Source organism: Cygnus olor, chromosome 6 (genome assembly GCF_009769625.2).
Source record: "Cygnus olor isolate bCygOlo1 chromosome 6, bCygOlo1.pri.v2, whole genome shotgun sequence".
Classification (NCBI taxonomy): domain Eukaryota; kingdom Metazoa; phylum Chordata; class Aves; order Anseriformes; family Anatidae; genus Cygnus; species Cygnus olor.
Window position 1 is genome coordinate 1,350,331 of NC_049174.1, and position 15,399 is coordinate 1,365,729.

General features: G+C 36.5%; 2 protein-coding genes across 2 annotated transcripts in view; both read left to right on the forward strand.

The window, feature by feature from the left end:
• Positions 1–3,545, forward strand: part of BOLL (boule homolog, RNA binding protein) — a 34,099-nt gene extending 30,554 nt beyond the window's left edge. The window contains exon 11 of the mRNA XM_040562655.1: positions 3,493–3,545. Within this exon, the coding sequence (XP_040418589.1) occupies positions 3,493–3,516 (24 nt within the window). The 3' untranslated portion in view covers positions 3,517–3,545. The remainder of the gene's footprint in view (positions 1–3,492) is intronic.
• RFTN2 (raftlin family member 2) overlaps positions 2,810–15,399 on the forward strand; it is a 29,421-nt gene continuing 16,831 nt past the window's right edge. The window contains 7 exon segments of the mRNA XM_040562649.1: positions 2,810–3,024; positions 3,493–3,639; positions 8,372–8,555; positions 10,457–10,530; positions 10,533–10,567; positions 12,508–12,787; positions 12,790–12,816. Coding sequence (XP_040418583.1) covers positions 2,934–3,024; positions 3,493–3,639; positions 8,372–8,555; positions 10,457–10,530; positions 10,533–10,567; positions 12,508–12,787; positions 12,790–12,816 — 838 coding nt within the window. The 5' untranslated portion in view covers positions 2,810–2,933.

Consider the following 15,399-nt stretch of genomic DNA (forward strand, 5'->3'; position numbering starts at 1 on the left):
TCCTGTAATTGCTCAGTTAGCCTCAGGTTCTGGAGCTATTTGACTAACTTAGCTCCAGTTTGTAATTCATCCTCTTGAGTCTTGGTATTTCTGTCCTCTGCTAAAAACATTGTGTCAGGGATGACTACACTGTAGCAGATGATCATGCTTATTTTTCTCAGTATTGCTCAAATATACCTTTGTAAGTTGCAGTCACAGCTGCTAGGACCACAACTGGGAAATTCGCTTGGTCCAAATGTTATTTTACATTTTGGCTTTGGCAGGGGAACTAAGAATAAACTGTTTTGTTTCTTGCTAGTTGAGTCACTTTGGGGCCTAGTGAAATCTTTATAAACAGCGGTGATTTATTCTGTAGGTAACTGGTACAGTTTTAAGGTATTTGTATTTCTGATGATCGCAACCCTTTAACCTACACAATAGAAATGGCTCTATTTTTCTATAGAAAAGGCTGTGCAGCTTGTAATACCTGAATTTATTCCAGGTAAGCTCATCAGCTCAAGTGTTAGAGTGAATAATCTTCTCACAGAAGTGCTCTTGGTGATGGAAGCTCCAGCCGGTTCTAAATCACTTGGCTGAGGAGGAGTTATTTCCCACAATTGTGGTACTGCTTACAGATTTAATAGGCCTTCTTAGGAGTCCACCTTTGTATCAGTTTCCCATTTCATCAGAATGAAAACTGTTATGGGATCCTGGAAGCTTTCCACAGAGGCAGAGTCACTTTGGATTAATTGACCCATGGTTTGATCAGGCCGTGGCCTATCTCTGTTTGCCTTTTCAGAAGTCTAAAACTGATGCCAAGCTTGGATGAGTGAGTCTCATGTGCTTTTCCTGTGGGAGCTGCTGTGAGTGGCACACCCCAGTGAATCCCAGCACAGCATGGGGATCTCTTCCTTCTCTGGTACCACTTCCCAGAACCTTTGCGTTTTGAGTCAGGGAAGTGGGCAGTTTTGTTGCAGAACCTTGTTGCAAAATGTATCTAAAAACAAAACCCTTCTTGAAGCACCTCTTGAAGCCAGGAATGTTGTGAACTTGTTTCTCACCAAAGAGGTCCAGGTGTCTTGGTGCAGTTTTGAACTCTTGTGAGGAATGCTGCTCATTTTGGTTTTGTTTTGTTTCCTTTGTTCTGCTGTGTGCTCTTTCATTGCATTGGTTCAGTCCAATGACTGAAGTCAAGTCTTTAATAGTAGCTATTGATGGACTTCCAGTTTGGAAGCTTGTAACTACTTGACTAATCTGGGGTTACCTAAAATAAGGATCATAATTTTTATCCATAAGTGTTTCTGCATTGGTGTCAAAAAGGGTTTGTTTATACTATGAAAAATCCTGTCTCGGAGAGAGGGTTGAAATCTGATTTAAGCCTTGCTACAAAGAGTTCAAATTACAGCATTCTGGCCTCCTTTAAAAACAAAGCTATCTTTAGTTAAATAAAAAACAAAAACAAAAAGCAAACAGCTGGCAACTGGACTAGTGTTGCAAAAAAGTTCCTTCACTTGCTGCTATTTCCATTGCTGCCATGGCTTTATACAAGAGGCTGCAGTGGATCTTAAGACCCTTGTGGAATCAGACAGCAGGATTCTCCAGGTCGAGTGGATCATTGCGTGGATGTTTGGGACAGCAGCAGTTCATGGATGACCTTTTCTGGAAAAAAAAAAAAAAAAAAAGGTATTTGGAAACAATTTTTGTGTAAGCAGATATTCAGGAAGCTGGAGAACTTAATTGTTTAATTGATATGTTTTCCTTGGTTTTAATCAAGAAGACAACACAGGAATTTCCTTTTTGTGTCAGTACCTGGGATTTTTTTTTTAAGACTGTAAGATTGAATTGGTGATGTTGCATAGGCTCTGCACTCAGTGATTATTCAATTATTCCAAAATTAAGTAACTTTAAACTATAATGTGGATTTCAAAGGTGATGTAGCCTGTTGATGTATCATTCCTGGTAAGCTACTTAAAGTTACATCACTTTGCTTATAGGAGAACAGGAAGAAAACCACAAGTGGTTAATGTCTAAATCACGTTGACTGATTATAGAAAATGTGGGTAATACTGATAAGACTAATAGCGTACAGTGAATAAAAATATATAAAGCTTTTTAAATTCAAATACATGGTCCCTTTAATCCAAAATGGATTAATTTGAATCTCTGGTTTCCTCTAGATGATTCTGAATTTCTCTAGATGCAGTCTAAAAGTAAAAAACCTGTATTATTGAACTGCCCATCCCTGCAGTAACAGTACCTCGAAAAATCACTCACTGTTCCTTTTTTCCCCATGTGTTGTTGTGGTCTGCATCAGGGGTCATACAGTTGCAAGTTACTTGCGGTAGTTAACGTAAGAGTACCAAGTGCTTATGTTAGGTAGTGGTAAGCTTTTTTTATTAATGTTTTTTAATAAATTACAGGAATATATACCGGGCCCTTAAAATTACACTAAATTTTCAGGACTTGAAGAAAAAGATACTTAGGGAGCAGAGCTGAACATCTGCTGTTGCAGCTGAGGTCAGCCTGATGGAGGAGAGGACTTCAGTTGTTCCATACCAGTGAAATACGGGGCAGAAGGTCTTGTAACTATGTTCATATTAGCTTGAAAAGGACTTTCTGATTTGAGTGTCAGTGTTACTTGTTAGTGTAAAAAAAAAAAAACAATTACATAAGCTGATTTTAGTGATGTAGAGGCTTATTGTAATCACACATGATTTTCTTGACAAGAAGCTCCTTTACTACGTGGTTTTACCTTACTACAATATATTACATTATGTTCATGTTTTTGTTTCTTTGAAAGAAAGTTCCTGTGGAAAGGAAATGGGAACCAAACTTTGAAATCTAAAATAAGGACTAAACTGCTTTTCATCATTTACTTTTCTGCCCTTTGAGATGCCAGAAGCAATTTCCTCTTGAAGCGGACTTCCTTTCTGGAATGATTTTCGTCTCCAACCATGCTGAGGCTCTTTTCTCATTCTTTCATTCTGACTAACTTGCTTTTTTTTTCCTCTGACTTACTGCTGCATTTGAGTAGTACTACTGGAGGTAAGTAATTACTTACAAACAAGTTTCTCTGTAACTTTCTTTTTCAGTTCTTGTCTTCCCCCACCCACCCACCCACCGCCCCTCCTTCCTACCCAGTCAGTCTAGAAGGACAAACAAAGCACTATTGGTGTCCTCTGCAAGGGAGCACTGATAGGGGGCTGGCTGTAAATTGACGTGGCATGGAAAATCTCTGCTAGTTTCTAGCAGCTCTAACATCACTGCAAAATCAAGCCTACTCATACTAAGTTTGTAGCTTGAAAACATTACAGGCTTACTGTTTATATATACATAAAAGAAAATGAATGGAAAGTACCCTCGCCTTTTGATTTGGGAAGCAGACTTTTTCTGTATTTGGATTTATGGCTAATAGAAAACAAAATCAAAGGGAATTGGTTACTTTTTTTTTTTTGTGAGAGCAGCAGATCTCGTTGCTCCCCCCTCCTTTTCCTGCGATTTAATCATTTGCAGATCTTGCCATGGGGTGCGGACTGAGAAAGCTGGAAGACCCAGATGATAGCAGCCCTGGAAAAATTTTTTCTACATTGAAGAGACCACAAGTTGAAACAAAGACGGATTCTGCTTATGAATATGTATTGCTGGATTTTACTTTAGAAGGTAATTTCTGTTATATCTTTTGTTATTCTGAAAAAGTAAGGAATAGGATTTAACTTTGTTATGTTTTGTCTGAGTTGTAGTAAAACTTAGATGCTTTTATCCAAGCTAGCCCAAATGTAAGACTTTTATTTTGAAACACAAATCATGACGAAGGTCTTCAGTTAGATAAAATTACAATGGAAACTACTGAAGTATTTTTAACAACGAAACCATCCAAATTACACAACTGTCCTTGTTAAGGAAGCTGGCTAAAAACTGTTAGAGATTTTCCTAGTTTCCCATGAGTCGGATACTGCTATCCTTACTCACTTTGAATAATGATTGTCTGAATTTAGTGTGAGTGTTCAGAAAATACACTGTGCCTGAGCAAGGGTAACAGAATGCCTTCACTGAATAACAGTTTTTAAAAATGCGTTCAACTTCGGAAAACAGGCCGTCATTGTCCTCGTGACTTTGTGCAGAAGCAAGCCTATTTCTTAGCAGTACAATAGTCTCCTCTCTGATGCCCACCCCAGCCTTTTGGTGGATGTTTTAGTAAGAGTATTATAGTTGTTTTTTTCTTTTTTTGCAAATGCTCTATTTATAGTTGCTGAATAGGCTTTTGAAATTGTGACCGAAATGAGATAAAATTTGTATGCATAGCTGGAGGCAGACAGTGCTCTGTGGGATACTTCCTTCCCGAGGGTGTCCCGTCTCTAACAGAGCAACTCCCTGTTCCAGAAAGTTGAAAACATAAACAAGCCCAGATGGCTGCCCTCGGAGAACAGACAGCTCAGTTTTGCAGTCACTTCATGGTAACTTGCATTTTACAAGAACTGAATCTACTGGAAATTCTTGATAGCGAGGATTTAAAGTAAATGTAATAGCTAGAGGCATTTGATAAAGGGAGGAAGTGTAAGTGCATGTCTTGCTATGTGTTCAGGAACTTTTTTACAAACAAAACTTGGCCTCTGTTTAGTTTTCTTTCCAAATTAAAGGAATGCAGTCATATCAGTCATATTTTTATTTAAAATGTATCTGGCTGTTTACTGAAGAACTATAAGAACTAACAGAAACAGCATTCTATGAAGTTACAGTACTTGACAGCCAGCTGTATTTATGGCTCTTTATTTACACATAGCGAGATGAGTTTCTCTTTGGTTTATTCTTTTTGGAGAAACAAAACTTTGGGCAGGTAGTAGTGGTAACATACTGGAAATAAAGCTGGGCCCCCTAATGTATATGTGAATTACCTACTAATCTACTAATAATAGAAAAGATAATAAAACTTACTTTGTTGTGACTAAAGTGTGTTTGGTGTTCTTAAATAGTCTGTGTTCTAGAGAGTTTTGCTCTATTTTAAAGTAACGAGCTTCTGGAAATACTTTGTAAGGGATCTGTTTTAAAGAAGATTGTGGCTTTAAGAAAAACCGTATTAAACAGTGTCAGTAAACGTCCATTTTTGCAGTATGTTAATAACCTATTGTTACTGCAGTAAAGATTCATTTCAAAGTGCTTAGCTTCAGTAACGTACTGTGGAGTTATGAATGCTAAGTAACATTGGCAGAGAGAAATTTTAGATGATTGCCTGACTGCTTTTAGGCACTAACTGTAAGCAATTAGATTTATAAACGTACGTATCATTCTATTGGATGGTTTTAGCTGCATGCGCATATTTAACTTTTTTTTTTTTTTCATTTGAGGTCTCTGAAGAGGTAAGATCATGAATGAATACAGGCAAAAATGGTGTATACTGTCTTTCTTGGAGGCATTTCTGAATGTTGTTTGCTTGTGAAACATGGGGATTGGCTGAGATACTGTAGAAAATATGTTGAACTACTTTTTTTTTTGTAACCCATTCAACTCATTCACGTAGTTGCTTCTATTCAAGTAATCTTGGGCTAAATGAAGCTTAAGTAAGAGCCTATTATCACGTCAGACCAGTTAGTTTTCAGTATGCTGTGAAGTTGTATGTTATATCTTCATGGCACTCTGTTGACTTCCAGAGCAAGATCTTCCCCAGCGTCTGAGATTGTTGTTCTGTTGAGTGACATGTTACTATTGGATCTGGAACCAAGTAAAACAGAAAATCTTATCTGAATATATTTAAGATCCTAGAGTAAGCTATAGCCCGCATTCAGATAAAAGTACAGCAAGCATAAATGCATTATATTTCAGTTTAATATTCTGTATTCTCTGCTTCATCAGATTTATGATATATGGAGTTGAAATGGTCCTGCTAGGGAGACTTTGAGGAGTTCCTGATCTTTTTTCTAGTTGTGGTGCAGATAAGGTCAACCATGCTCTTGTCTAAATCTGCTTGTTGGAGTCCACGAGCATCTTAACTAGTTATTAGCAGTGTGTTTTACCTTGATTTGTCTGTTCTTGTTCACCCAAATATTCCCATCCCTACTACATAAATGAGTTCTGAGTTCCATGGAGGTACTGTGCGAAAGAAGGATCCCAGCCAAGAAGAATACAGCCAGGCTTGCATTTTGCAGGGGTTCAGTGGACTCTGAAATGTAATTTTAAATGCCTGTCAAAGATAGGAAATTCAGTGGTTTCAGTCATGAGGCATATCTCAGTTACAAAAACTTCTTATTTTTGGAGGTCAGTTTAAACATAAAGTAGGGATAGCTTAAATATTCCTACTTAAGCAAAAAGCTTACAGCTTTTCCAGAACTCTTCTAGCAGGGAGAGAAGGAATATTGATGCAAGTGTATTGCATTTCAGCCCACTAAAATGACACACTGTGAAGTTTTGTCACTCTGAATAATAGTATGAATACGTGTGGGGTAGCTGTTTTGTCATCATCTCCAAAGCTTACTATACAATTAGCCAGTTAGCTGTAGTGGGAATTTTCAGCTAAGGCGATTGGAAAATCACTGAAGTGATGATCTTGTTGCATCCATACCTGCTTTTTTGGTTTGTGTGTGCTGTAGAACAGTTACTTCTTCAATAAATATTTAATGTCTCTGGGATTTATTCTAGGTAGAATTATGGGATAGAGGTGTTGTAGGGCAAAATATCATCGGTCTGTTAAAGAGGTCTGTAATGCAGTGTGCTTAAAAAAACAAGTGTAAATATTCCTATTGCAGTGCAGTTCCAACAGTGAGTTGTAAGCTCAAGAAAGTGAAACAACCCAGTGCTATGACTGAGAGTGGTAGAGTTTATGTTAATAGGTTGTTTGATAGCTATCAGCAATAAACTATCAATATATATGCTAATGTTGCTTTTTGATGGTGTGCAGTTCACACTGTACACGGTATTCTGGTTCTTGATAGCTTTTTTTGAGCTGGTAAGGGCTTTACAGTAAGAGTCAAAGTAGCAGCTTTTTTTTCCATTCCTTTTTCACTTTAATAAAAGTTGTTATTTAAAAGCATTACATTTGAATACTATAAAAGATGTTTTGTTGATTTTTGTTTTTTAAAGAAAGCAAAGTTCTCTATATGTATCAGTATTATCCCCACTTTATACTTGGAAAACAGTACAGTGATTTAAGCTTTACAGAAAACAAATCACTCAACCAGCAGAAATCTAATTCTGTTTATTAGAATAAAAGTGTTGGCAAAATAAATATTCATATATAGTAGGTTTATGGTACTTTAAACCAGTAGGGTAAGAAGATTTTGTGACTTGCTGTGTCTTTGGTAAACTCCTTAAATTTCTTGCTATTGTGCATGTATAGGATTGGCATGTAGATAAGGAGGAGGTAAGAACATTAAGGAATACATTTACAAAGTGGTGAGTTTTGCAGAGAGGGACCTGTCAGAGTATGAAAAGTGTGTGCATCACTTGCAGCAGAGGTAACTGACAGAGACCATCAAATTCCAGACCAAGCTACCTTGTTGTAAGAGACCACATCTGTGAAGGATGAAATTGTTGATGTTGGCAAATATATGCTAGCAAAATTACTCTTAAGTTACTGTCTGTATATTAATATTGACTAGTTGCTTAGTGGAGGCTCTGAGGGCATCTATAATTACAGTTGGAGTTGAGAGGAACAGGAAATGCTGATAGTCAGGCTCACTGAGGCAAAACACGTAAACTACTACCACAGTCTTCCCTTTTCTCTGTGCAAAAACTGTGGACCAGATCACAGACCAGTCACTAGTTTTTGCCAACTCCTGTGTGGTACCTGGCTGTTACCTGTTGATCAGAAATGCTTGCGTACACTCAGAGGTATCCAGCTTAGAAATTCGTGATACCATTTAGCTTACTGTGATACGGATTTAAGTCTACTTGAGGACATAATTGTGTGTATTTTAAAATTTCAACCTACAATCCACAGATGACTTCTAAGAGATCCAAAAAATGTGTTTGAGGAAAACAAACCTGTTTTTTCTAGGATTAAATTAATTTTGTGGAAATTTACCTCTCAGCTAGGGTTAAAGGATACTGCTGCAGTATGCTTAAGTCTTTGACTAGACAAAATAGTTGCTTAATATCCAGACCAATTGCGTGTTTATATGTTGATGCAGTTCTTAAATTAGCTTGACAAAGCTAGGTCCAACAAAGTATTGCCAAATAGATTACAAATAGATCATATTGTCTCCTAAAAAATACGTATTTCACCTAGTTGTATACTTCATAATCACAGTGAGTCTCTTTTTTCTTGTGCAAAGAGGACTTTACCTTGTTAGTAAATGCGTTGGGATAGGTTTTGTGTGGTTTACATCAAAGGAACTCACTTAAAAGTGTATGTATTTACACAGTATAATGTGCTTCTCTTCTGTTTTTTCAATGCTTTTAGCTTCCTCAAATCCTGAAGTTATCAAAATCAGTTCTGTGTTGGATATAGCATCTAAGGTGGAAGAATATTACGACGAAGGATATGTTGTAGGAGCTATTCATCCTATTCTACTGCCAATTGGATGTAGAAGGAATTTCCCTGCAAGTCATATGTATCGGGTGGTACTTTCAAGATTAAAATTAAGGTAACAGTGAATAATATAATTACATGGGCCCATTAAGTTATTTTAAGAGGGTTGCTCATCATGCATAGTTTATTAATTTAAGATAAGTACCTCAAAGAATCAAGTAACTGTTCCTTATCTAGAAAGGTGACCAACTTAATAATGTTCTTTTAATTAACCCCAAGTACAAGATGAAACAAAACACTACGAGACTAATAAGCTGCATTTAATTCCCTCACATCTATCTTGTCTTGTTTTCAACATTTTTCTTTTCACTCTTTCTGTAAGAGCATTACTCAGTAAAAGGTACCTGTAAAGTGTGAAATACTCACAGTTCCTCAGAGAGAAATCATTTAACCTTGTTATGAAGGAAATACTCTGCGACTGGGGAGGCTGTACAAAAGCTTGTTTTTTTTCAGTGAGGAGAGAGTCAAGAGTTTGTTTTCATTCCAACTTCCATAATCTTGTTTGTTACTCCTGGTTTTGCTGCATTGTGATCACCATGTGGTCATAAGGAAAATGTACAAAGAAATTTTACAGTTAGCTCCTTTAACTGCAATGAAAACAACCTTTTTGTTCTTGAGTAACTAGAAGAGTGGATTTCATGTTGTATTGAGAGGTGTGATGCTTCCCTTCCATCTCAAGTCCTGGTGTGATGCACAGAGGTTGTTCAGCTTCTCTGGGAAATCTCCAAGGACGTAACTCTGAAGGTGCCCCCTGCCACTCCTGCAGTTCTATAAAATGTAGTTCATTTGAGGGAGATTCTCCATTCAAATGTTTTGACTAAACAAGCATTGCCCATGGCATGGCATTTGCTTCTCATACATCTTACCTTCATAAATTCACCTGCAGGCAAGGTGAATGTTGTCCATATGGACAGATGCTTAAAGAAAAAGGCAGAATACTTGCTTTCTGGAGCTGAGCTTTCTGAGAGCTGACACTGCCAGTGCTCAGCACCCTCAACAACCTATCCGTATAGATGTGGGATCCTTATGAAGTTGTCATTTGAACTGGTAAGCCCTTGAATAGGTGAAGGACAAGAACCAGCAGCCTCCTGAAACTGCTGGCTGTAAGTTCATGACTTCTTGTGCAGATGCCGTATGTACATATATCTGTTGGTTTTCCTGCAGGTGGATGCACCTTCTCCAGCGACCATCTTGAAAGTAACCTTTTTTATATTTGAACATATTTAATTGATGTTTCACTCCAAAGCTGTGTGAAGAAAGAAAGCAAAAGAAACCCTACTACATTGATGATATACACAAATGTTATACGATTAAAAACAGAACTTACTTTAGTTAAAAAATGATGAATGCTGTTCTTTAAAATAGAAGTTAAAGCTTGTAGGATTCTGAAATGTAGGAGTGAAATAAACACTATGTAACCCAAAGGTTTGTAGTGCACTGTGTTCTGGCATGTGCCTGCACTGTTTTTTCATACAGTAGCTGTAACTCTGCTTTAATTGCTAAAAGTAAGCAACAGTATATTAACAGTGTAAAAGTACCATTTCTTTTCATAGCATAGTGTTTTTCTTGCAAAACTGATACTTTGTTTTGTGCTTGCTGCATTTAAGGCTCCTATCTGTACTTTTTGCATTTGGAAGTACGTTTTGGACACATTTGCTAGGAAGACAGTGTTGTTTTTTCAGTAAAGCTGAGTTTCAGAAGATGTTTGTAAACCATCTTGAAATGACATTTCTGTTAAATACTAACATTCTTATCCTGACATTTTAATACACAGCACACTCTACTTTGTATAAAAACATAAGGAAGCACCAAAAAATGTTGAGTTTTAAATGTGGAAAAGCATTGCCAGGATTTAATTCATAACCTTTACACCAAAAGAAAAGAATTCTATATGCCAGCATTTGCCCAAGTTAGCAGCAAACTACTAACAAAGACTGCTTTCTTTCTACGTTCTAGCCAGAAGCATGCAGCACCCAGAGAACAAAGGCACCCCAGGCTGGTGATTGAGGAATGTCCTTTAACGTATGAAACATGACAAATGAGGTAGTGAAAGAACTTTTAGAAAAGGTAATGGAATTTTGTGGTTTTTGTTTGTTTGTTTGTATGTTTGTTTTGATTTGGTTTCTTTTTAAACATCTCTTCAAATATTTTTTTCTGCCATACATGCAGGTAGTTGTCAATGACTGGAGGCTTATGGTTCTTTTTAGCTTGAGTTTTAACTTTGCTTTTGTTTTTAGAAGCTACCAAGTGCTTTCTGCATGCAAAAAGAGTTCATTTTCTTCACTAATTGCTTTTTGTAATTTAGAAGTTATTACTGAGCCATGGAAGGTTTCGGGAGACTGGTTACTTATAGCACTGGAAGCAGAAGCAGGCCCAAATTTTCACTCAGTCTTCATAAAAGCTTGCTTGATAGCTTCTTCTGGAATTAGTGTTTGAAAAAAAAAAAGAAGTTTTATGATGTTCTGTGTTAAGTTCAGTAGGAATAACGTACATTAATATACAGATTTTCTAAGTACATTTTTTCCCTTCTTCAACAGAAATTTAATATATACAGTAATTGTATTAAAATATTTCCTTGGCACAACTTCTGAAAATATTGTAAAGTTAAAGAAAAGTAAACTTCCACTGAAATACAAGCTCTAGTTCCAGTTCTTTTTGTTTCACTTCCTCTGCAAAATTGAAGACTTGCTGAAACAGGAAATTACTGTTATTGTAAGAGTTTGAGTGTTATCTTTTACATGAGTTGCGAAAGAAAGAAGCAGAGGAAAAAGCATACTGGCAATTCTTAATGATCACTGAAATTACCAGAGTTGTTTAAAGTTTCTAAACATTTTTTTGAATTTTTCAGGTGTTCAGAATTTAAAATTGTGTTCCATTTATACTATGTGTATTGCCATGTTTGTTGTATAATATACCAAACGCTTAAAAGTATAAAACAAAGCAACAGCAAAAAAAAAAAAAAAAAAACACAAATTAAGCAATTAGGCAGTGATTGTCTTGCGAGAAAATCTGGAAAAGCTACATGAAATTGATCCAATTTTAAAATATTCCTATTGAAATGTATATCTACAGTTTTATATAAATATTATATATTTTTTTTCTTGAACCCTTAAGAATTTGTGGCACTGGGGGGGGTAGTCATTCATAGGACGTCTTTTTCTGCAGCTTCATATAATCATAATGATGGCTGAATTTTGATACATGATAAAATCACTGTTGTGGGTATGTAATGGTGATAAACAGTATCACTTCAGTCTGATGTGATATTAAAAAGGCATTGTAGCACAACCAGTTTTTGAGTTAATCACTCTAAATAGTTTACATGGGTTAACTAGGTAGATAGAGATCCTTCCTTCTCTGCCCGTGCTGAGTATTTTCCGGGTGATTTCTGTGCTCTGGGCAGGGCTTTTGTGTTCCTGGGAAGATTTTGTTGCAGTGGGATCACCTTTATAGGTGGAAGTGCTCCTTATCCCAGCAAAAGAAAATCTCCTTCCAAGAACAGACACATCCCACCAATTGCACATATTCTGCAGTTGTATTTTAAGACTCCAGAAGAGGGGAAAAAGAAACACCACTGGCTAAAAGCTAAGAGTTAGTAATCATAGTGGAACTGGCATCACACGGAATGATATTCCTCTAACCAATCCACCATGAAATTTCTCGAAACATTCCTCCACCAGTATACTGTCTGTCACTGTGACGTAGTAAGTGAAATACTTTGGGTTTGTCCTAATTGAAGGAATTTATGTACCCTGAAGTCAGTAACAGTGTTGGCCACCCTTCTTGGCCTGAGCCCACAGACATGCTGGAAGGCTTCTGTTTACTTTAAAAACACAGCCAACATATATAGACAAGCTACACTTCCATAGTACTGTGCTGTGTCTTTGGGTGTCATTGAAAATAAGCAAATTAGTAAACACAACATGCATTTTAGATGTTTTGAAAAAAAAAAAAGTTGCACACTGTCTTAAAACTACTTTGCAGAAAAATTTGTGTGTTAAATGCAGGTTAATGAAGCAGCTAAAAGAGGAAAGAAGTTTGTGGGCTTTGTAACACAACATTTTCCTCAACCTAAAGCCTGTAATGGAACAAGCACAGATGGAAGTGCAGAGCTGGAATCAACACTAGGCAGAAGACACAGGGAACCCAGAAGAATACTTTCTGATGAAGACTACAAAAACTGGAATGAAAGGTCACTGTGTGGTCACTCTATTGAGAGTGGGAATGAAAAAGAAATGCAAGCAGAGAGTGGACTGTTACAGGATGCAGATTTCCAGTTTGGAAAAGAAGTCCTATTAAGCCACAAGAAGGAGACGGTAATGAATTCTGTTTGTTTATTGCAGAAATAAGATACGTTCTTGAGTTGTTTTAAGAAGCAGTAGGAAAAAAATAACAACAGCATATTCTGTCATCAAGTACTGGTTTTGGAAGATGCATCTTTAAATGCATGTGTACTTCCAAAAAAGTCACCACTGAGGAACCAGAAGAATTATTTACCTTCTGCTTTATATATCTGAACTATGATAATAATAATAATAATTTAAAAAAATGTGTAATTCTGGTTTTAAATGTGGCGCAAACAGGTAAGTTTTTTTACTTGATATGTGTTGTAAGCATATAGCAAGAAAAATGTGATGCAATTGTTCTAAAATGTTTCCCAAATACATTGGCTTTTACCTACTCCTAATATTGAACCATAAATTAGTAAGGGATATCCAAGCATATGCTGTAATGAAACCAGTTCTCCTATCTGTTTTAAAGCTGACAACAAGGGGATCCCCTTCTGTTTAGAGACGTAATTTTGTGTGCTTCTAGCCAACTCACATCACATACAGCAAACAAATCCGTTAATAATGGATTCTTTCTGGTTAACATGCCTTCAAGAAATAATTCTGAAAGAGATCACTAAACTAATGCATTGACTGTGTAATCAAAGAGGATAATTGTTACAAAACGAATTTACACTAGAGAAAATGAAGCATTGGAAAGTTGCTTAGGAAGGGAAAGTATAATTGAAAGATGTTGGTCTTGTGGTAGAAGACTTATTTGTACAAGAATCTGTAAGGTAGATAGTGTGGTCTTAGCAAGTTACTGCCTGAAACAATGATCCCTGATACTGAAGCACTAAGCCCTTCACATTTACTAGGAATAAAAGGTGAAAAGGAAGAAGTAACCTAATGCATGAGAAGTAATGCATTATAGGAGCTAAAGCATTATAGTATTGAAAGCAAGGCAGCATGAAATTTTCATTTAAGGTTGAATTTTGATACAATAGGGTCATCTGTGATGTGCCAGACATGTTTTAATGGCTCTCAAAAGCAATGTCTTCACTTTCCTGTTAAAGAGTTAAGCAGCTCTCTAGTTGGTAGACAGTCAGGATAATGACTCTATGCACTGAGATAATCAATGTCCCTCTTATTTTTAACACTTGAATTAAAGCAGTTCTTTTACAACATGCTGGGCTGTTAGAGCACGATCTGTTAAACCTTAACTGTTTCCTTACAGCTTGAGACAGTGGGCTTGCTATCCATAGCAGAATATAGATCCTGTAAGGAAAAATGAGAAAACTCACAGTTGAGTTTTGGTTCATGCATACAAGTGTAACCAGGTGGATTACCAACCAGTGCAGCCCCTAGATGCAGAGTTCCGGGAAATTCTAAACTTCTAAAAGTTTTGGCAGGAATATACCTATCTTCTCTACTACTAGTCAGTTACTCAAAGTTATTGGAAGTTTTAAGACAAATTTTCTGAAAATGTGAACACTTTTCTTTGTAGATGTTGTATTTAACCATCCTTCTAAAAAATACTGATGGGAATTTTCAAAAATTTTTCCTAATAGGAAAATCGAGCTTTACCAGGATAAACACGTTAATGGTAGCACCTCCACCTGTCGAGGTGACAAAATACAACTGTATAGAAAGAAAAGTCATCTCATAGTGATGGAGTTCAGTAATTTGTCCTGAATTTACTCTCTTATTTCAGATACCTTATGTGTTATCACCCACTCCAGGTTTCTCCTAGAGATTGATTAAAACTACTTAAAGTCCAAATAATGCTTTGAAAATCTGTCTCTATTTCTGGAGCTTAGAGAGACTAGTGTCTTAACTGGGATCATCTAAACCCAAGTTCCTCTGTTTTGGCAATGTGAATACTTCTGCTTTCTAGAGGTTTGTGTTGATTTAGGCTGCTCAGAAGTTATAGTAGTAGACATAATCTCAAGGAATTTTTTTGCAATTGCTTTGTTACTTCCCTGCAACAGTGACCCAGACATGACTGTACTTGTATCATGTTCTTCCTTTTTAGAATACATTTATTTAGCTAAGACTTCATAACTCATCACCAGTGAATACCTAAAATACTATAGATTTCTGAATTTACTTTTTTTGAATATTTGACTTTTTGTAACATCACTGTATTAATGGCTAGACGTGAAAAGCATTTGAGAATATGCAGATCTTGTTTGTTTTGCATATGCTCACACTCTTATCAGTTACTGTGTGGAAAACCCCAGTATGGAGCTGATTATACTGGTACTTAAATCATCTGCAAAAAAGAATGGGTAAAAAGGAATGCTATACAAGACATTAATAATATTTAAAAATTTAGAAAAATGTTTTTAATCTTCAGTTAGTCGTTTTGAATATTTGTAGTCAAAAGTTCCATGAGTGACAGAAATAAAGCCCATTTCCACTGGGTTTTCTCTTGAATCTACTATATTTTCCCATATGCAAAACCCACCTATCTAGAAGGTCCAGCAACAACCCAACTACAGTATGTTCAAAGTTCTGTTGTGTCCCATAGCTTACCCTCCTCACAGCTCATCCTGTTGTTTTTTTTCTGGTGTTGAGGGCTCTAGGTGAGTACAGTCGCATAAGGAAGCGATTTGTAAAACTGTTACT